This window comes from Hylobates moloch, unplaced genomic scaffold (assembly GCF_009828535.3).
Source record: "Hylobates moloch isolate HMO894 unplaced genomic scaffold, HMol_V3 SCAFFOLD_13, whole genome shotgun sequence".
NCBI lineage: Eukaryota > Metazoa > Chordata > Mammalia > Primates > Hylobatidae > Hylobates > Hylobates moloch.
In genome coordinates, this window is record NW_026652288.1 from 39584155 (window position 1) to 39606662 (window position 22508).

Below are 22508 nucleotides of genomic sequence, written 5' to 3' on the forward strand. Positions count from 1 at the left end.
GGTGAAACCCCGTCTCTACTAAAAATACAAAAAAAAAAAAAATTAGCTGGGCATGGTGGCGGGCACCTGTAGTCCCAGCTACTTGGGAGGCTGAGGCAGGAGAATGGCATGAACCCGGGAGGCAGAGCTTGCAGTGAGCCAAGATCACACCACTGCACTCCAGCCTGGGTGACAAAGTGAGATTCCAACTCAAAAAAACAAAAAAAAAAAGAATTCCCTACATACCATGAAACCAGATATTTTGCTCAAGTATTTCCCACAATTATTAAGTTTTCATTCCTGTAGGCATTCTTCCGAGCATGAATTTTCTGATGTCTGCTGAGGTTTGGCTTCTGGTAGAAAGCTTTCCCACATTCATTGCACCCATAGGGCTTCTCTCCTGTGTGAGTTCTCCAATGTTTATTGAGGCATGACTTCTGGCTGAAGGATTTTCCACATTCTCTGCAACGATAGGGTCTTTCTCCTGTGTGCATTTTTCGATGTACATTGAGGTATGACTTCTCACCAAACGATTTCCCACATTCACTGCAGACAAAGGGTCTCTCTCCTGTGTGTGTTCTCTGATGTTCTGTGCGGTGTGACTTCTGGGTAAAGGCTTTCCCACAAAAAAAACATTCAAAGGGTCTTACCCCAGTGTGAATTCTCTGATGTTTGATGAGGGTTGACTTATGTGAAAAGGCTTTCCCACAGTCAGTGCAGCCATAAGGCTTCTCCCCAGTGTGACTTCTCTGATGCCTAATGAATTCAGACTTGTAGCAGAAGGCTTTCCCACACTCACTACAGACGTGGGGTTTTTCTGTAGGTGGAACCCTCTTCCGTTTGTACATGAGAGAATCACTTACTGCTGGTTTATACATAAGTGCTGGGTTCTGGGTGAAAGCTTTCTCACAGTGACTGCAACCCCAGGGCTTTTCTCCATTAGGTCGTTTACCATGGTTTATACGCTGAAGCAATTTCCCATAACCATAACACTCATCCTGCTTTTTTATACAGTTTCTCTTAAAACCAATCAAGTCTAAATTATGGTTCAAATTCTTTCCACAAGGGTTCCAGTTATTAGGGCTCTGGATTGAAGAAAAAAGATCAGTGCTCAGAAGTGATATTTTCCCAAACTTATTATATTCACGGCTTTTTTCCTTGGGCAATGTTTTCTTGCTTATGGCTGTGCCTTGCCTCAAAAGCATGTCTTGCCGTCTTTTCCTCTGGATATTAACTCGCCAGATGTCTTCTGGAGAAAGTACAGTGAATCATCCTTATGAAACTTCATACTACTTAAGAAATGCTCTCAAAATTTAAAGAGTGCACAGCACAGAAATACAGAACATGAACCATAACCCAAAGCACAAACGCAGGGAAGAGTGTTCTATGAATAAAGAGGATTCTGAACATTGGCACAAATGGAATTCAATATATAATATAGAGACCAATAATTTCAAAGAAAATAGGATATTACAGAGCAGAGGTTGGCAAACTTATTCTTAAGGAGTCAGAAAGTAAAGGCTTTGTGGGCCATATGGTCTCCGTCACAATGACTCAACTCTCCCACCATACCATGAAAATATAGACAATATGTAAACATAAGAATGTGGTTGTGTTCTAATAAAACTTTATTCACAAAGCAGGTGGCCAATTGGTAGGCCATAGTTTGCTGATCCCTGTTACAGAAGAAAGAAGGTTAAATGTTATACAGTACCTTGCTATCCAGCATGTGGGTCTTCAAGTGGCTATTTTGGCCTTACTTGGAGCTTGTTAGATTTGCAGAATCTGAGGCACCGCCCCAGACCTACTTAATCAGAATCTGCATTTTAACAAGATGCCCGGGTGATTCTAAACACCTTGGAGCTTAACAAGCACTGGTATAGCGGTCATCCAAGGGTGTATCATGTTGGGCTAGTTAGTTACCATATAAATGGCAAAGCATTCTAAGGTGAACCAGATAAAAAAATAAAATCAACAAAGCTAACTAGGACTGAAGCAAGAGTTCTTAACTTGGTAGGCAGAATTCAGGGAGGGACTTGTGCACTTCGATAGAAAAAAAAATTACATTTTTGTTTTCACTGAGTTCCAACTACAATTGAACATTTCCTTTGAATATGAATATAAGCAACAAAACACAGTGGTATTGGTGGTTCCTGTGACTTGATACTAGCTTGTGAATATTGTTATTTTCATGTCACATTATTATATTTATAATCATCTCTTCTTTGAGATCATGACAGTTATTAGACCTGATGCTAGGCCTCATTAATGTATAAATAAAAAAGTACATCTACTATTATATTGCACATTTTGAAAATATTTTGAAGCCGGGCGTGGTGGCTCACGCCTGTAATTCCAGCACTTTGGGAGGACGAGGCAGATGGATCATCTGAGGTCAGGAGTTCAAGACCAGCCTGACCAACATGGTGAAACCCAGTCTCTACTAAAAATACAAAATAAGCTGGGCGTGGTGGCGCATGCCTGTAGTCCCAGCTACTCGGAAGGCTGAGGCAGGAAAATCGCTTGAACCCAGGAGGAGGAGGCTGCCGTGAGCCAAGATCACGCCATTGCACTCCGGCCTGGGCAACAGAGCGAAACTCCGTCTGAAAAAAAAAAAAAAAAAGAAAATATTTTGATAACTATTTTCCAGCTTCTTATTTTGATAATTACTGTACTTTAGTCATTTATTTTATAATCTTATGAATTTTATTGTATTTTTATACATAGAAGTGAGGTCTATAGCCTTCAAAAGAATGCCTAAGAAGTCCATGGCACAAAAATAATTAATAACCCCTCACTTAAAGACATTCAGTTGTAAGATAATCTGGGTCTGATTTTAGGAGATATCAGTGGAAAATTAAAAGTGGGGCTGGGTGCAGTGGCTCATACCAGTAATCCCAGCACTTTGGGAGGCTAAGGCGGATGGATCATGAGGTCAGGAGATCAAGACCAGCCTGGCCAAGATGGTGAAACTCCATCTCTACTAAAAATACAAAAATTAGCCTGGGGTGGTGGCACATGCCTGCAATCCCAGCTACTTGGGAGGCTGAGGCAGAGAACTGCTTAAACCCAGGAGGCGGAGGTTGCAGTGAGCTGAGATGGCACCACTGCACTCCATCCTGGGTGACAGAACAAGACTTCATCTGAAAAAAAAAAAAAAAGTGGAGAAGGACTGGGCATGGTGGCTCATGCCAGTAAATCCAGCACTTTGGGAGGCCAAAGCAGGTGGACTGCTTGAGCCCAGGAGTTTGAGACCAGCCTGGGCGGCATTGCAAAACCCCTTCTCTACAAAAAAATATGAAAATTAGCCAGGTGTGGTAGCGTGTGAATGTAATCCCAGTTACTCGGGAGGTTAAGAGGTAGGAGGATTGCTTGAGCCCGGGAGGTCGAGGCTGCAGTGAGCCATGATCATGCCACTGCACTCCAGCCTGGGTGACAGAGTGAGACCCTGTCTCAAAAAGAAAAAAAAAAAGCAGAGAGGAAGATTTAAAGCCATTTCTCAGAAGAAAAAAAATTAACAAAACCACACATATGAATGGAACAGTTAGTGAGTGGTAAAGGCAGAAGATTCAAAATGAAAACATGGTAACAAAGCTCTGGAACAAAAAGCAAGATGAAGTGGTGTGTGTGTGTGTGTGTGCGTGTGTGTGAGTGTGAGTGTGAGTGTGTGTGGCAGGGGTAGCAAAAACAAATGAAGATGATTTTAGTTTTTGACACACAAAGAACAGGGTAAGTGCACACCTGTAGTGTAATCCACAGACTGGTTAAATGCAGGGCTGGGCAGTGCAAGGGGGAAAAAAGGGCCCAACACGGCACAGGGGCTGGTTGTGAGGATCATGTACTTTCAGAATGAGTGAGTTCTTTGAGAGGATGACACCACTGGGAAGAGAACCAAGTTACGGAAAACAGAAAATGCAATTGTTCCTTGGAAGGAAAACGCTGGGTTTGAGCCAGGGAAATAGATAATAACAGAGTAGTTGGAAAAACGGAGGCTGACTAGACACATTCTTGTGGAATTTGCAGTTAAGACATTTTCAGAAGAGGAGAAGAAAAGAAGAGCAGAGCAACTGATAACCAGGATACCACAGTCTCCGGACAGCTGAAGAGCACAGTTTAATGGAGAAACACACTCCAGAGAGCCCCAGAAGCAGAAGTTCAGAGGCATCCCTAAGAGTGGGCCATCCATCAACCCTCAGGGTACCATGGGTATTGCTGCAATGTCTTACAGAGCTGAAGGGAGAGGGGCAGTGAGTCGAGTGTTAATCAGCAGTGGTTAATATGGGCCCAGCTCAGCCATTTGCTTCACACCTCCCCACCCCAACATGGAATTCACTGCTTCCTCTTCTCTGATCCCACAGTCATTGGTCTATGGGAGCAATTTAAATTTGAGTGCAGAAATTAGGGAAAGCAGGTAGCTCTGAAGCATTTCATCTGGAAAGTGTCAGAACAGAGAATAGGAAGCAGGAACAGGAGAATCATATAAGCTTTTATTTGTAAGAATACCTGCATGTGAAAGATTCTGGAGAAAGAGAGATGGACCAAGCACATAAGCACAGAGGTGCAATCAAGTAGAGGCGAGAAAAACACTCAGATATGGGCGGTGGGGTTGCATGGAAGTTTAAGAGTCATTAACGTGGCTGAAGCTCTCGCAGGAATGTCAAGGCTTTTAAGAGAAGAACGTTGAACAAAATTCCCAACGTGCCAGCCTCCTTCAGTACCCCTTTTGCTAGGTTTATCACACTTACCCCAACAGTGGCAGCCCAGGCATGCTGCCTCACCAATCCATGGTGCTTCTTCCTGCTCCAGCCTGAGGATCACATCTGGTTTGGTGCCTTCATAACCTGTTCCGGGGAAATTGATCCAGGCCTTGGGCTGAGCTCCTTGGTCTTCAGGGTCTCTCAGGCAGCTTTAAAGGCTGCACAACAGATGTTATACTTGGGAGGGGACTAAACACACACTTTGTCCAAAACCAAATGGAATTAGTAATCCAGGACCACAGAAACTCAAGCCACACCCACTGAGGCAGCAGCACAGGGTAAGAATGCATTCTGTGCTGCCTGAACGCTGAGGTTCAAATCCTGACTCTGCTGTCTACTAGCTGGGTGACTCTGGGTAAGTTACTTCACCTCTCTGTACCTCAATTTCCAAATGTGTAAAAAAGTGGTACTAATAGTAACTACCTCATAAGGCTTTTATGAGGATGAAATGAGTTAATATTTTTAAAGTGGCTAAAACAATTTCTGGCACATATAAAGAGCTAGATAATTATTAAATAAATTATTAAATAAATATTTCAGAAGTTCTAGAGTACTTCCATTGCCCTTTTTTTTTTTTTTCTTTGAGACAGAGTTTCGCTCTTGTTGCCCAGGCTGGAGTGCAATGGTGCAATCTTGGCTCACTGCAACCTCTGCCTCCTGGATTCAAGCAATTCTCCTGCCTTAGCCTCCCGAGTAGCTGGGATTACAGGCACCCACCACCACACCTGGCTAATTTTTGTATTTTTAGTAGAGATGGGGTTTCAGGGTTTCACCATGCTGGCCAGGCGGTTTCAAACTCCTGACCTCAGGTGATCCACCTGCCTTGGCCTCCCAAAGTACTCCAGTTGCTTTTAGCAACTGAGAAAGGAAAGTGGTCATTCGAACATAATCTGCATTGTATGGTGAGGGTGTTCTTACCCACTGAGACGAGGTTGCTATAGGTTTCCAGCATCACATCCCGGTACAGGGCCCTCTGAGCAGGACTCAGCTGGTGCCACTCCTCTTGGGTGAAGCCCACAACCACATCTTTGAATGACACAGGTATCTGTTGAAACAAAAATGACATTGAGTCATGTAGAAAAAAATGTTTGTGCAGGGCCAGGCATGGGGGCTCATGCCTGTAATCCCAGCACTTTGGGAGGCCAAGGTGGGAGGATCAGGAGATTAAGATCAGCCTGGCAAACATGGTGAAACCCCATCTATACTAAAAATACAAAAATTCACCAGGCATGGTGGTGCACACTTGTAATCCCAGCTACTTGGGAGGCTGAGGTGGGAGAATCACTTCAATCTAAGAGATGGAGGCTGCAGTGAGCCGAGATCGCACCACTGCACTCCAGCCTGGGCTAGAGCAAGAGTCCATCTCAAAAAAAAAAAAAAAAATGTTTGTGCAAGAGATGGTGCTGATTTTCATAAAGTTTATAAGTTAGAGCTTATTATCTATCTGGAAGGCCTTTTATATTCTTGGCTTTGTGTTATATATGATGGGGAAAATGAAAATCACATTGGAAGCTATCTACCATTGCCATTCATACTTTGAGTCAGCAAACATTGAAGACCCACTGTGTGTTGCTGGGGTCACAGTCATAGATGGGTGCTGACCTCAAGGAGCTCACTGTCTGGCACAGAGACAGCAACATGTAAAGCCATCAGGGTAAAAGTGTCACAAGAGCTGTGATGGCAGGACATGTAGGCTATGGCATACAGAGAAGCAAATTGTCTGTTAAATTTTTCAGGGTCTGGTTAGGCTTCAGAGCCCAGGGATATGGAAAGCTGAGTCTCCTCCACAGGAAGATGGAAAACTGCATTCTATGCAGGGGGGCAGTGGGAACAAAGGCCAGGGGGCAAAACGGTGATTTTAGGGGTGGCAAGTTACCTAGTAACAAGAGAAAAGTATGCAGAGGTCGGCCAGCAATGAAATGATGGACTTTAGGGCCAGGTGCGGTGGCTCACCCCTGTAATCCCAGCACTTTGGGAGGCCGAGGTGGGTGGATCACCTGAGGTCAGGTGTTCGAGACCAGCCTGACCAATATGGTGAACCCCGTCTCTACTAAAAATGGAAAAATTAGCCAGTGTGGTTGTGTGTGCCTGTAATCCCAGCTACTCAGGAGGCTGAGGCAGGAGAATCGCTTGAAGCTGGGAGGCAGAGGTTTCAGTGAGCCCGGATAGTGCCACTGTACTCTACCCTGGGTGATAGAATGACACTCCGTCTCAGACTAAACACTCCAAAAACGCAGAGATCATCAGACTGAACTAAAAAAAAAAAAAAAAAAAAAATGCTGCCTACAAGAGATGCACTTTCAATGTAAACTCACAGGCAGTTTTAAAGTCAATAGATGGAAAGAGAAGTGTGGTGGGTGACCGGGAGGGACGTGAGAGGAAAGACCCTGTAGTAACCTGGGTGAAAGGTGATGTTCACAAGCAGGACAGTAACCGTTAGAGAAAGATGGAAAGAGCAGACCCCATTCTGCATGGTGTGATAATTTCACATTGCATGATGCCTGTACCAAAACATGTGCCCATAAATACACACACCTACTAGCACCCACAAACATTTTTTAAAAATTAAAACAACAAAACAAAACAAAAAGAAGAGCAGAACCTGCACCTTAACTGGTTGTGGGAGGGAAAGAGGGTAGGGGCAGGAAAACACCCAGGTATCTTGAAGGCAACCGGGTGATGGTGGTGCCACACCTGGAGATAAGGAAACCAGGGAGAACAAAGAGGAGGCTGTTGTGCTGGACCTGCCTGGGGACCACGTGGGCATGTGGGTTTTGTGTCAGGAGCAAGATCAGGAATGGAGCTAAAATGCTGAGCATCAGCACAAAAGTGAGATCCCTCTGCAAGACGAGGTGAGCAGAGTGCCCAGGCCAGAGCCCCAAGGGACACTAATATTTAAGAAGCCAGCAGAAGATGAGTTCAGCAGGAGATCCAAAGGAGGAATAGTCTGAAAAGAAGAAGTCTTGACCGCCTGACAGGCCTCGGGTTATGGGCACAGAGAACAAAAGTTCTCTAAAGAGCTGATAGCCCTGGAGATCCCAGCGTAAGTTGTGAAGGAGCAGGCCAGTCACTGAGGGAGACCCGTGGGTACCAGCCTAGGAAGGTCCTGGTGATCCTGTCTTTAAGGGACTGTGTGGTAAAGAATTTGACCTTGCCAAAAGAGAGGTGTGGCCTTTGCCCTCAGCTCCTGGGAAGTAATCTCTATACTCTTGGAATGTCCTAGGAGTGTCCTTGTTTACCTAGCAGCCTTGGGCCACACTAGATAGTCTAATGATGTGGTTTATAATGAGAGGGCTTTGGGTCACAGGCATCAGCTCAACCTCTTGGAAGGGCTGGAAACTGAGGTCAGTGGTGGGAACAGTCAAGCCTTTCTACATGATCAACCACCAATAAAAAGTGGACACCAGGGCTTAGATGCACTTTCCTGGTTGGCAAGGCTCCGTCTGTATTGGCACACATTACTGCTGGGAGGATTTAGCACTGTTTGGGACTTCCATAGGAGAGGACAGAAGTTCTATGTGTGGAACTCTCCTAAACTCTGCTTCATGGGCCTCTTCGTTGATTTTACTTAATTAATTAATTTACTTATTTTGAGATGGAGTCTTGCTGTGTTGCCCAGGCTGGAGTGCAGTGGTGCAGTCTCGGCTCACTGCAACCTCCGTCTCCTGCGCTCAAGTGATTCTCCTGCCTCAGCCTCCTGAGTAGCTAGGACTACAGGCACACACCACCACACCCAGCTAATTTCTGTATTTTTTTTTTTTTTTTTTTAGTAGAGACAGGGTTTCACCATGTTGTCCAGGCTGGTCTCAAACTCCTGACCTCAAGCAATCCACCTGCCTTGGCCTCTCAAAGTGCTGGGATTACAGGCGTGAGCCACTGTACAGGGCCTTGGTTGATTTTAATCTGTATGCTTTTGCTGTAACTGTAACAGTGAGTATAACAGCTTTCAGTGAGTTCTATGAGTCCTTCTAGTAAATCAGAAAACCCAGAAGTGTTTTGAGGGAGACCCTCAAACTTGCAGTTGGTGTAGAAGTGAGGGTCTTGTGGACTGCTCCCTAACTATAGTGACCACATACATGAGATGTAAAGCAGTAGATTGGGGCTGGACTGCCTGAGTTCAAATATCAGCTCAGCCTACCCTGGGAAAACTATTTAGCCTCTCTGTGCCATAGTTTCCTCATCTGTTCAATGGAAATAATAATAGTATGTGTGTCTTAATTACTATGAGGTTTAAATTAGTTAAAAGGTGTAAAGCCTTTGAACAGTGCCTGGCACATAATACCACTATATAAATTTGCCTATTTTATTTAAGAAGAAAAATCATATAAATCAATATTTTGAAATCTGTAAGAAAGGGAAAACAATTCTGGCCAGGAGCGGTGGCTTAATGCCTGTAATCCCAGCACTTTGGGAGGCTGAGGAGGGTGGATCACCTGAGGTCAGGAGTTCAAGACCAGCCTGGCCGATATAGTGAAACCCCGTCTCTACTAAAAATACAAAAATTAGCCAGGGGTCGTAGCACACAGGCAGGTGGATCACCTGAGGTCAGGAGTTCAAGACCACCCTGATCAACAGGGCAAAACCCCATCTCTACCAAAAAGACAAAAACTTAGCCAGGCATGATGGTGCATGCCTGTAATTCCAGCTACTCAGGAGGCTGAGGCAGGAGAATCGCTTCAACGTGGGAGGCGGAGGTTGCAGTGAGCCGAGATTGCGCCACTGCACTCCAGCCTGGGCGACAGAGCGAGACTCCATCTCAAAAAAAAAAAAAAAAGAAAAAAAGAAAGGAAAACAATTCTAAAGGACAAAAAATGGGGACTCAGTGCCTGTGCAGTGGGCTTTAGTAGGGCAGGTAGCTCTACTGCAGTGCTGGGGCCACTGGCCTACCACCTCCAGGAGTGGCCGAAGGAAGGAAGCACCAAAGCAGCTCTGAGAGCAGCCCAGGCCCATGCCCCATTCTCAGGAGGCTGCAGGCCTGCCTCCATGAGGAATGCTGGGCTTCCAGCAGCACCTGAGCAGTAGTAGCCCAGGCAAATGGGCCTAAAGGCAGGACCAGAAGCAGGGCAGGGGCCATGGAGCCTGGCACATGACACACTAAGACTCACATAAAGGGCACAGCGCAGAGGGGGTGCCAAGCAAACACCCTCCCTGATGCCAGAACAACACACTGGGGTAGTAAGACAGCAGCAGTCAGGGCTGACCACAGGGCACAGTGACAGGCTCTGGGTCAATATTTCCCAGGAAAAGATACAATTCTGCACCCAGGAAGCCATGCCATTTCCACAGAACACAGGAATGAAGAGGCAGCAATCACTGAGGTTGTGGCCGGGTGTGGTAGCTCATGCCTGTAATCCCAGCACTTCGGGAGGCCGAGGCAGGAGGACCACTTGAGCCCAGAAGCTCAAGACCAGCCTGGGTAATATAGTAAGACCCCATCTTTACAAAAAATGAAAAAATTAGATGGGCATAGTGCCATGCACCTATAGTCCCAGCTACTCGGGAGGCTGAAGTGGGAGGATCGCTTGAGCCCAGGAGTTCAAGGCTCCAGTGAGTAAGACCCTGTTTCAAAAAAATAAAAATAATCACTGAACTTTTAAAAATTAGCACGGCATGGTGACTGGGTAGAAGGAGGGGGAAAAGTAGGGAGGAAGTCAAGGGTAAATTTCAGGGTCCCGGCCTGCCCGATGGGATGGCACCATCTCCTGCGATGGGAAACTGAGAAGGGATGGAGGAGGAGGCAGGAATGAGAAACTCAGGGGAAAGGAGGAGTCTTCTCAGGACACAGGACCCTTGGGGGCTGGGAACACCTCACACTGAGACATTCCCAGGAATAAGATGTGTAACTGTTTGCTACCAAACTAGAACACACATATAAGAAGAATGACAGTCATTTAAATGCTGGGCAGTACATGTGTTCCTCAGTCCAGATCAAGGATACAGATGCCTTGGATCAAATTCAGGGCTTCTGTACACTTGAAGCAGCCCTCTGACCCCCTAAACAGAAATCATTCATATTGGCCAGGCAGGGTGGCTCACCCCTGTAATCCCAGCACTTTGGGAGGCCAAGGCAGATGGATCACGAGATCAGGAGATCGAGACCATTGAAACCTCATCTCTATTAAAAATACAAAAGTTAGCTGGGTTTGGTGGTGGGCGCCTGTAGTCCCAGCTACTCAGGAGGCTGAGGCAGGAGAATCGCTTGAACCAGGGAGTCAGAGCTTTCAGTGAGCCGAGATTGCACCACTGCACTCCAGCCTGGCAGCAGAGCAAGACTCCGTCTCAAAAAAAAAAAAAAAGAAAAAAAAGGCCGGACACGGTGGCTCACTCCTCTAATCCCAGCACTTTCGGAGGCCGAGGTGGGAGGATCACGAGGTCAGGAGATCGAGACCATCCTGGCTAACACAGTGAAACCCCATCTCTACTAAAAATACAAAAAATTAGCCGGGCGTGGTGGCGGGCACCTGTAGTCCCAGCTACTCGGGAAGCTGAGGCAGGAGAATTGCTTGAATCCGGGAGGTGGAGCTTGCAGTGAGCTGAGATCACACCACTGCACTCCAGCCTGGGCGACAGAGCAAGACTCCATCTCAGATCACAAGCAACAGGATTAGGATTCCTACAATTTGAAACAGTAGAAAAATTGTCATCCATTGGAGTAGATTGGTGTTTTTGTCAGCCTTGGGTCTAACACTCTATTCCAAGGGGAACCAATATAAAAAACCTACTTCGGCATTTATTAGTTATTAAGAACTTTGTCTACTATCACTATCAATGTTTTTCATACTTTTTGTGCATAAAGATCATCCAAAGCCTTTTAAACACAGATTCCCAGGCTACACCTACAAATCACCCCATGAAGCAGGCCAGGGGCGGAGCAGGCCGTTCTGTATTTCTGACAGGCTCCCAGGAGACGCCCAGGTCCCGGGACCACACTGTAAGAAGCTGTGCTTCTCTATTTCAGTCCTAAGAAGGCATCTTAGGAAAAAAAACCGCCTTGAAATGCTAATTTTCCCCTGGAGATAACAATAGGCTTCTTCCTTATAAACAGTACAAATCTTGGGCTAACTGTATTTGCCTTTTTGTTGGGCTACCAGGAAGATCAGTTACTGACTCTTGGACTCTCCACTTTGTACATCTGTAATCCAACAGAGAATGTTCCTTGCATCACTGCTTGTAATATCAAGTCTGAAAACTACCCAAATGTCCATCAGATGAGGGACTGGTCAAATCAGTCATATTCCCTTGCATACGATGAAGCATTACGTATCTGGTTAAAAAAAAATGGCATGGTTCTAAGACCTCATCTTTACAAAAAATAAAGATAACATGTTGGTTATAGCAGTATGTGTAAGTATCTTGCCGTTGTATCTACATATAGAAAGGAGGCTGTAGTGTTCAACCAAATCCCCGTGAAGCACAGGCTCTTGCAGGCTTAAAACCTTTTATTATTATTTTCTTTTTTTGAGATGGAGTTTTGCTCTTGTTGCCCAGGCTGGAGTGCAATGGCACGATCTTGGCTCACTGCAACCTCCACCTCCCAGGTTCAAGCAATTCTCCTGCCTCAGCCTCCTGAATAGCTGGGATTACAGGCGCCCGCCACCACGCCCAGCTAATTTTTGTATTTTTAATAGAGGCAGGCTTTCACCATGTTGGCCAGGCTGGTCTCAAACTCCTGACCGCAGGTGATCCAACCGCCTTGGCCTCCCAAAGTGCTGGGATTACAGGCGTGAGCTACCACTAGCGGCCGGCTTAAAACCTTTCTGAGAATTATCCTTGGCCAAAGGGTACCGCACCATCCAAGGATATCTACCCTCCTTGAGGCAGCCTACAATCAATGATTAGTTGATTTCAGAATCTAAAAGCCTCCTTGCCTCCATTCACAACAATGCTGAGGGCCATCCCAGCTCCAGAGTATAATATCCTCTGAGGTCTCTGTTCAACAACTCCCTCAGCCCAATCCAGCTTCCCTCACTGTCTTATAGGTGTTCTGAGAGCCTGCCTAATAAACCTCCTGTGAGAAAAATCTCCATCTATGAGTCAGCTTCCCTGAGAACCCAGCCTGTATATACAAACTGTACATACATACAAACTGTACACACTTACAATGCATTCTTTTTTTTTTTTTCTAGGACAGTTTCCCAAGGAAGGAAAGCTGGGCTACTTAATGTGATACTCACCTGGTATTCGATCATTTTCTGCTGTTCTTGGAAAAAGATCTGACACCTGTAGACATGTGGGGGGAAGAAGATGGAGAAAGAGAGAACAGAGAACAGAGTGTAAGGGGCTAGGCCTGTCATGGAAATTGCAAATTCCCTTTGTAAATCTTGTACAAAAATCCATGCTTTTAGCTGGGTGTGGTGGCTCACACCTTATTTGAGGCCAGGAGTTAGAGACCAGCCTGGGCAATATGGCAAAACCCCATCTCTACAAAAAAGATAAAAAACTAGCCAGGCATGGTGTTGCACACCTGTAGTCCCAGCTACCCGGGAGGCTTAGGTGGGAGGATCACTTGAGCCCAGGAGGTCAAAACTGCAGTGAGCCATGATCCCACTACTGCAATCTGGCCTGGGTGACAGAGTAAGACCCTGTCTCAAAAATTAAACAAATAAATAAACAAATAAATATCCTTTATCTCTTATTTGTTTCAAATACTTAGAAATATTGTACAGGTCGCCGGGCGCGGTGGCTCACGCTTGTAATCCCAGCACTTTGGGAGGCCGAGGCAGGCGGATCACGAGGTCAGCAGATCGAGACCACAGTGAAACCCCGTCTCTACTAAAAATACAAAAAAATTAGCTGGGCGTAGTGGCGGGCGCCTGTAGTCCCAGCTACTCGGAGAGGCTGAGGCAGGAGAATGGCGTGAACCCGGGAGGTGGAGCTTGCAGTGAGCCGAGACTGCGCCACTGCACTCCAGCCTGGGCGACAGAGCAAGACTCCGTCTCAAAAAAAAAAAAAAAAAGAAATATTGTACAGGTCATAAAGCATAGACCATAAAGCATGGTTAGCATAGTATCTAAATGCCCCACACCCCAAGACACTTAATGATTGTAAAAGGAAAAAAAGCAACTTTCCCTTGGAGAAACTTGGCAGTATCGCTTAGTCAAGTGATCAGTTAACATGACCAGTAATGACATATAAGACATCATGTGCCTCCTGATATAATGCACTGTGAAGGGTACAACATCCTTTCTGTGGTGTTCACACCCCAAATGCATACCTGAACCTAATCAATGAGGAGACATCAGACAAAACCATACTGAGTTACAATATACAAAATAACCTACCTATACTCTTCAAAAATGTCGACTTCATGGAAGATGAAGACTGAGAAACTGCTCCTGATTAAAGGAGACTAAAGGGATGTGTCACCTAAAGGCAGCGTGTAATCCTGGATTGATCCTGGAATGGAAAAAGAAAAGTTGCTATAGGGTCGGGCACAGTGGCTCACGTCTGTAATCCCAGCACTTTGGGAGGCCGAGGCGGGAGGATCGCCTGAGGTCAGGAGTTCAAGACCAGCCTGGCCAACATGGTGAAACCCCGTCTCTACTAAAAATACAAAAATTAGACAGGCGTGGTGGCAGGCACCTGTAATCCCAGGTACTCAGGAGGATGAGGCAGGAGAATCATTTGAACCCAGGAGGCAGAGGTTGCAGTGAGCCGAGATCACACCATTGCACTCCAGCCTGGGTGACAAGAGTGAGACTTGGTCTCAAAAAAAAAAAAAAAAAGAAACAAAGAAAAGTTGCTATAAAGTGACAGTATTAGTTGACATCTGATTGTAGACTGGATTAGTCTAGTCTATATTCTATATTAGTCTAGTTATCATGATTATTAAATCATGATAACACTGACTTAGCAATTAGTGTTAATTGCCTGGTTTTGAAAACTACTGGTTATATAAGAAAATGTTCTCATTCTTAGGAAATATACCCTGAAGTACTTATGGGTAAAGGAGCATCATGTCTGCAAGTTAGCCTTAAGTAGTTAACGAAAAGAAAGAATAAGAATGATATATTTATGATATAATCATCCATATACATATATATTTGTATATAGAAAGAGAGCACATGCAAACATGGCTTTACATAGATGAACCTAGGTAAGGAATACATAGGAGACCACAGTAATATTCTTGTTTTTTTTCGGAAAAAAATTTCCAAATAAAATGTTTAGTTAAAAACAAAAGGCTACGTGTGGTGGCTTAGGCCTGTAATCCCAGCACTTTGAGAGGCCAAGACAGGTGGATCACTTGAGGTCAGGAGTTCGAGATGAGTCTGACCAACATAGTGAAACCCCATCTCCACTAAAAATACAAAATTAGCTGAGCGTGGTGATGCATGCCTATAATCCCAGTTACTCGGGAGGCTGAGGCAGGAGAATCCCTTGAACCTGGGAGGCAGAGGCTGCAGTGAGCCGAGATCCCGCCATTGCACTCCAGCCTGGGCAACAACAGTGAAACTCTGTCTCAAAAAAAAAAAGAACTGGCCACGCACGGTGATTCATGCCTGTAATCTCAGCACTTTGGGAGGCTGAGTTGGGCGGATCGCTCGAGGTCAGGAGTTCAAGACCAGTCTGGCCAACATGGTGAAACTCCGTCTCTACTAAAAATACAAAAATTAGCCGGGTGTGGTGGCTCACGCCTGTAATCCCAGCACTTTGGGAGGCCGAGGCAGGCAAATCACAAGGTCAGGAGATCGAGACTATCTTGGCTAACACAGTGAAACCCTGACTCTACTAAAAATATAAAAAATTAGCCAGGCATGGTGGCACACACCTTAGTCCCAGCTACTTGGTAGGCTGAGGCAGGAGAATGGTGTGAACCCGGGAGGCAGAGCTTGCAGTGGGCCGAGATCGCGCCACTGCACTCCAGCCTGGGCGACAGAGCGAACTTCGTCTCAAAAAAAAAAAAAAAAATATATATATATATATATATATATATATATAAATTAGCCCGGCATAGTGGTGCATGTCTGTAATTCTGAGATTGCGCCATTGTACTCCAGCCTGGGTGACAAGAGTGAAACTCCGTCTCAAAAAACAAAACAAAATAAAATTATATACAGTAGGTCCATAAATTCTGCCACCACCACCATTCTGAGAATCCAGGGCGTTTTCTGCCTCTGAATCAGGATGGAGTGAACTCATCACATTCCGAGAGGCCAGGTGAGGTGCCAAAATGACAGGAGAGCAAGTCTAGAAAGGTCCAGCAGGAATAAAGGAGTGGATAGGCCACACCCCATACCACAAGATAGCAGAATGCACTGGGCTAGACGGATGCCCCCTTCTCCTGAAAGAACACGCCTATCGCACCTGCAGCGAGACTCTGGCCTCCCTACCTCTCCCTTCACTCTGTCTCCCTGGATCTTGGGCCAACCACCCTCCCTTCATTTAGCCATGGAGAGTCCCTGGAAAGAGTAATGTCTTCAGGTTTGGTCTTGCTCAGCTTCTGGCTCAGGGATGAAGCTATTTCCTTTTACGTGGGAGTCTTTGCTCTGACAAAAGGTATGGGGTCTGAGTGATTCCTTCAGAAGGGAATTTTTGTCCCAACTTCCCTTCTCTTGGACAGAGGGTCTTTAACCTGGTCTGCCCAGGCGCTCACAGCTCCATATCTCAACAGTAAGTCACACTCAGCTGCAGGGCCTTCTGCAGATGTTGTGACCAAGGTCCTGTGGCTCAAAGGGCTGGCAGAAGCTAGAGCGCCCTACCGTCCCGCAAGGTGGCAGGATCCAGAGGTCTGCAGGGTACCCAGAGAACCTGAAGATAAGCAGATCCCATGGTGAGAGTCATCCAATCGTCCCTCCCCAAACACTGCCTGGGGCCTCAGGGGGAAAAGCCTGCAGAGGCTGTGCAGGAGACATAGCTGAGTGACAGCTCTGCTCTGGGACTGGGACAGGGGGAACTTCCACAAAGACCCTTGGGTCTGAGTCACTCCCTGAGCCAAGGAATGACTCAGATACAAGTTTGAAGCCAAGTAATTCTTCTGACTGACTGAGAGAATCTGGGCTAGACACTTTACCTCTCTAGGCCTGTTTCCTCACCTGTGAAAACAGAAAGAGGCTGTCAAACAGACTCGGGAGCCAGACAACCTGGGTTCAAATGCAGGCTCTGCCATTTACTGATGTGTGATTTTGAATGAGTTACTTAGTCTCTCTGTGTCTCAGTATCCCTATCATTTATTTATTATTTTACCCTTCTTTGATTTCCAATGGAGAAAGACATTTTCCTCATCTATTTATTGGCCACTTGCATTTCCTTTGAAAACAATCTCTTTATGTTCTTGTGATTTTCCTGAGTTGTTTATTTTCAAAAATTCATTTACAAGTGCTCTTTATATATTGAGGCTATTAATCCTTTGTCATATTTGTTATAAACATTTTTTATAGTATAACATTTGTCCTTATTTGTCATTTGTCCTTAAACTGGGTTCATTAGTTTCCAAATACCAAACAAGTTTTATTGGTTATTTTTAATAGTCAACTTGTTGATTTTTTCCCCTTATAGTTTCTGCTTCTGATAGTATTTTTAGTAAAAGTCTTTTCCACAAGATTATTAAAATGGTCTTTTTGGCTTATAAGATTGGCAAAGATGGAAATCATATCTCTTACACTGCTGGTAGGAGGGTAGGATATTCCAGCTTTCTGAAGGGAATTTATATCAGAATTTTTTTTTTTTTGAGTCGGAGTCTCACTCTGCTGCCCAGGCTGGAGTGCAGTGGTGTGATCTCAGCTCACTGCAAGCTCTGCCTCCTGGGTTCACGCCATTCTCCTGCCTCAGCCTCCTGAGTAGCTGGGACTACAGGCGCCCACCACCACGCCCGGCTAATTTTTTTGTATTTTTAGTAGAGACGGGGTTTCACCACATTAGCCAGGATGGTCTCAATCTCCCGACCTCGTGATCCACCCGCCTTGGCCTCCGAAAGTGCTGAGATTACAGGCGTGAGCCACCGCGCCCGGCCCTATCAGAATTCTTAGAGTGCGCACGCTCATTAAACCACTCTTCAACATCCAGTAATGTGTCTCAAGGAACTAATTAGTCTCGCCAAAATAAAAGATAAAGGTACAAGGATGTTCATCTCACCTTTGCTTACAAAAGTAAAACAACTAGAAGCAATCAAAATGTCCCAACAATAATTTATTTTTTTCATTTATCTATTTCTTTATTTGAGATAAGCTGGAGTACAGTGGCATGATCATGGCTTGCTGCAGCCTCGAACTCCCAGGCTCAGGTGATCCTCCCACCCCAGCCTCCCGAGTAGGAGGACTATAGATGTGCACCAATACACCTGGCTAATTTTATTTTTTTGTAGAGACAGGGTTTCGCCATGTTTTTCAGGCTGGTCTTGGACTCCTGGACTCAAGCAATCCACCCACCCTGGCCTCCCAAAGTGCTGGGATTATAGGTGTGAGCCACCACACCCAGCCTGTCCCAGCAATTAAAAGATTGGCAGGCTGGCCGGGCGCGGTGGCTCACGCTTGTAATCCCAGCACTTTGGGAGGCCGAGGCGGGCGGATCACGAGGTCAGGAGATCGAGACCACAGTGAAACCCCGTCTCTACTAAAAATACAAAAAAATTAGCCGGGCGTGGTGGTGGGCGCCTGTAGTCCCAGCTACTCAGGAGGCTGAGGCAGGAGAATGGCGTGAACCCACGCCTAGGCGAAAGACTGAGACTGCCTCAGAAAAAAATAAATAATAATAATAATAATGGAGTGGTGTACTCCGACTTGGAACTACATTTGTGATGTATTTTGAAGCAGAAAATACAAGTCATAACATAAAATGTGAAGCATAATTCTATTTTTAAAATTATGTAAGTCCAAATCTATGAAAATATTAACATTGCTTTCTTTGAGTGAAGGGATTGAAAGGAATTTACATTTCATTTTTGAAGTGTTCGTTTTCTAACTTTTCCAATAGCCTCATAATTAAATATTTATTTGGGTAATAGCAATAATAACAATAACAAAATTTACAATAATGACGAATCAAAACAAGCATGGTCTTACACAGGAAGAACAAATAAAACTATGACACATCATAGAAACTGACAGAAATAGAAAAAAAAAACCTAGCTTGTAGTTATTGAGCCCTGATCTCAGCTTAGGCACTGTGCAAGGTTATTTCCTCATATTGACTAATTTATTCCTCACACTGCCCTCTAAACCGAGTCCTACTCCATTTCTAGATAAACACATATTGCCTGAGAGAGCTGAAGAACTAGCACACAGCAGCACTGAGATACAGACGCGACTAGCCTGGCTGTGGCGCTTGGGTTTATAACTTCTCAGTCTTGCTGCCTCTCAGAGACAGATTTGCCTTCTAAGAGAGCAATGCAACATTTGCTGTGCACTTTTTTTTTTTTTTTTTTGAGACAGAGTTTCTCTCTTGTTGCCCAGGCTGGAGTGCAGTGGTGTGATCTCAGCTCACTGCAGCCTCCACCTCCCGGGTTCAAGGGATTCTCCTGCCTCAGCCTCCCAAGTAGCTGGGATTACAGGCACCTCCAGCTGTAGATTACTAAAATCACCTCCAGCTGTAGATACAGACTAAACGATGAAGGCAGGAAACAGTAATTGGATACATATGGTAAAACTATGATGACTATTTTCTTCAATTTCCTTCAACAAGGTAAAATTAGTCTAGTAATTTTCCTTTTTTATTTAAAAACAGATTTTTTCCTACTGGGGATGCCCATCTGCAAACAGAGCCAAGTGTGGCAGACAAAATCAGTGACACCTATCCTGATGAAGTAAGGAAATGTGAAAAACAAAGTTCCCTTCCTCCCTCAGCCCCAATTCCTCCCTAAAACTGGGCAACTATGGGGAGAATCCACTTGAAGATGAAGGTCAATCATTATCTTTCTTAGTAAAGAGTCAATCTCAGGCCAGGTGCAGTGGCTCATGCCTGTAATCCCAGCATTTTGGGAGGCCGAGGTGGGCAGATCGCTTGAGGCCAGGAGTTCAACACCAGCCTGGCCAACATGGTGAAACCTCATCTCTACTAAAAATACAAAAATTAGCTGGGTGTGGTGGTCGCACCTGTAGTCCTAGCTACACAGGAGGCCGAGGAGGGAGAATTGCTTGAACCTGGGAGGTGGAGGTTAGAGTGAGCTGAGATTGTACCACTGTACTCCAGTGTGGGTGACAGAGCAAGAATCGAAATTTTTAAAAGAAAAAAAAAAAAGTCAATTTTGGAAAGCAGTATTGCCCTGCAGTCAGGCACTCTTCTAGCAGCATGGCAGCCATCTGATGGGCACCATCTCAGCACTGTGACATGATTGTGACTTACACACCCTTATCAGTCCCTAACATTTGAACTCAAAAGCCGTATTTTACCATATAGATACCATCATCTGGATGCTCTCAGTCACAAACTTAAAACTAGATCATAGGCCGGGCACAGTGGCTCACACCTGTAATCCCAGCACTTGGGAGGCCGGGGCAGGTGGATCACCTGAGGTCAGGAGTTTGAGACCAGCCTGACTAACATGATGAAACCCCGTCTCTACTAAAAATGCAAAAATTAGCCAGGCGTGGTGGCGCATGCCTGTAATCCCAGCTACTCGGGAGGCTGAGGCAGGAGAATCGCCTGAACCCAGGAGGCGGAGATTGCAGTGAGCTGAGATCGTGCCACTGCACTCCAGCCTGGGCAAGAAGAGGGAAACTCTTGCCTCGGAAAAAAAAAAAAAACTAGATCATAGATCTCTCATTGCCACCCATTGTGGTTTCACAAAAGTGAACTCAGTATCTTCTCCCTCAACTTATTCTTCCTCTTAGGTCATAGCCTCTATCTCCTGAAGCTGTATGTCTGACAGCTTTGTCTAGTATATTACCTCTTATTACTTATTTTTTATAAATGTCCTAGATATTCTCAAATGTTACATCTTCAACATAAACTGTGGAATTATTCTGTTATAATTTGGGGCAAAGAGATCCCTCCTTAAGATTTTGCTTAACATTGCACTGAATTTGTCCATTCATATAAATAATACTGACAATTTTGAAAATTGTTGAGACTTCCAATCCAAGAACAGGGCTTCAATATTTACTCAAGACTTTCTATACATCTCAAAATGTAATGTTTTATGCTTTCACAGAGGTACTCCAATTTTCTTTTCATATCTGTTACTGGATAGTCAATTGTGTTTTTGGTTACCATTCTAAATGGCATATTTTCATCCTTTTAATTACTGACTGCAATAAAAAAAGTCATCAATCCATTTTCCTACAGTCATTTTAAACCAGCCACCTTATTGAACTTCCTTAATAACTATAATGGTTAATCTTCCAGAGCTTTTGGGATAGACAATTATTTCATCCACAAATACAGTTTTTTCTTGTCTTGTCCAATACTTCTGTTTCTTATTTCATTCCCTGATTAACTGCACTGGCAGGCACTCTAGACGAAAGCAAATCAAAGCAGGGACAGGGTGTTACTTGAATGGGAATGTATGCAGAGTTCTGCCATTACGTCTGCTACTGACTTTTCACTTGAGACATAGGTCTTATCAAGTTAAGAAAGTATCCAAATCATTGTATTTCATTACGTTTTTTAAAATCCAGAACAGATGTTGAATTTTATCAAATACTTTTTTCCCATCTATGAGGTGGCTATGGTATTCTCCCTTGTCCTATTAACATGGTAAAATTCATTAGTAAATTCTTTAATATTGAACTTACACTTTTCAGGATAAATTTGTTCTCAATCATAATGCATTATTTAACATATTGCTAATTTTGCAGGTACATTCATAAGAAGGTTGGGCTATGGTTTTCTTTTGAAATGCCACCTTTTCCAGTTTTTGGAATCAATGCAACAATGTTGGCTTTATATATATAAAAAAAAGGGTGGCAATGGTTATTCCTTTATAAATCCCCTGGAAGAGTCTATCTATCTGTCTGTCTGTCTGTCTGTCTGTCTATCGATCTACCTATCTACTGGAGACAGGGTCTCACTCTGTCACCCAGGCTAGAGTGCAGTGGCACAATCATGGCTCACTGCAGCCTTAACCTACCAGACTCAAGTGACCCTCCCACCTCAGCCTCCCAAGTAGCTGAAACTATAGGTGTACAACACCACGCCCAGATAATTTTTGTATTTTTTGCAGAGATGGGGTTTTGCCATATTGCCCAGGTTGGTGTTGAACTAAAGAATAGTGTGTTACTTGGAAGTCACTTTAAGGCTCAATAAAAAATCAATAATTGACCTATCTAACCTGATAGTTGAGGTGGTGGACAGAACTTTTTCAAGTATTTTAATCTTTCACAGCTATTGATCTTTCCATTTTCTCTTCTTCAGTTTTATATATATATTCCGAGAAAATCATGCTTCGCATGCCAGCTTTGAAATCTATTAATGTAAAGTGTTACAAAAACATTTCTTAACAATATGGTTATTCCCCTTTTTACATTCCTAATTTGTATATCTGTTCATTTCCTCCTGACTTGATAAGGTTTGCTAATGGTTTGTCTATATTTTTGATTTTTATTAAAATCAGCTTTATCAGTTTTACCTTTTTTCTTTTTTAGCTCGTTAATTTTTCTTTTTATATTAATTCCTTCCACTTCTCATACATATTTTCTAACTTCCTTGACTGAATGTTTCATCAAGACAGAAAATTAAAAACTACAGAAAATCAATCACAGTTGGGTATAACTCAATTGAAGGCATCATACCATATTCGCTCATCTAATCTTTCCCATCTTCATTAAAAAATACATAATATGATTCACTGTCACAGAATAAACAAAATTAAGAGTTAGGTTTTACAGTACATATAGA

General features: G+C 44.3%; 1 protein-coding gene across 6 annotated transcripts in view; it reads right to left on the reverse strand.

Annotated features, from left to right (window-relative positions):
* Positions 1-28: 28 nt before the first annotated feature.
* The window catches only part of ZNF793 (zinc finger protein 793), a 30667-nt gene continuing 8187 nt past the window's right edge, over positions 29-22508 (reverse strand). For 4 of the 6 annotated variants that reach the window (XM_032173092.2, XM_032173094.2, XM_032173091.2 and 1 more), the window contains exons 3-7: positions 14018-14132; positions 12911-12956; positions 5655-5781; positions 4725-4820; positions 29-1228 (exon numbers count right to left, since the gene is read on the reverse strand). In XM_032173092.2, coding sequence (XP_032028983.1) covers positions 246-1228; positions 4725-4820; positions 5655-5781; positions 12911-12925 — 1221 coding nt within the window. In that variant the 5' untranslated portion in view covers positions 12926-12956; positions 14018-14132 and the 3' untranslated portion in view covers positions 29-245. The remainder of the gene's footprint in view (positions 1229-4724; positions 4821-5654; positions 5782-12910; positions 12957-14017; positions 14133-22508) is intronic. The other 2 variants (XM_058426248.1, XM_032173095.2) reach the window with 2 other exon arrangements.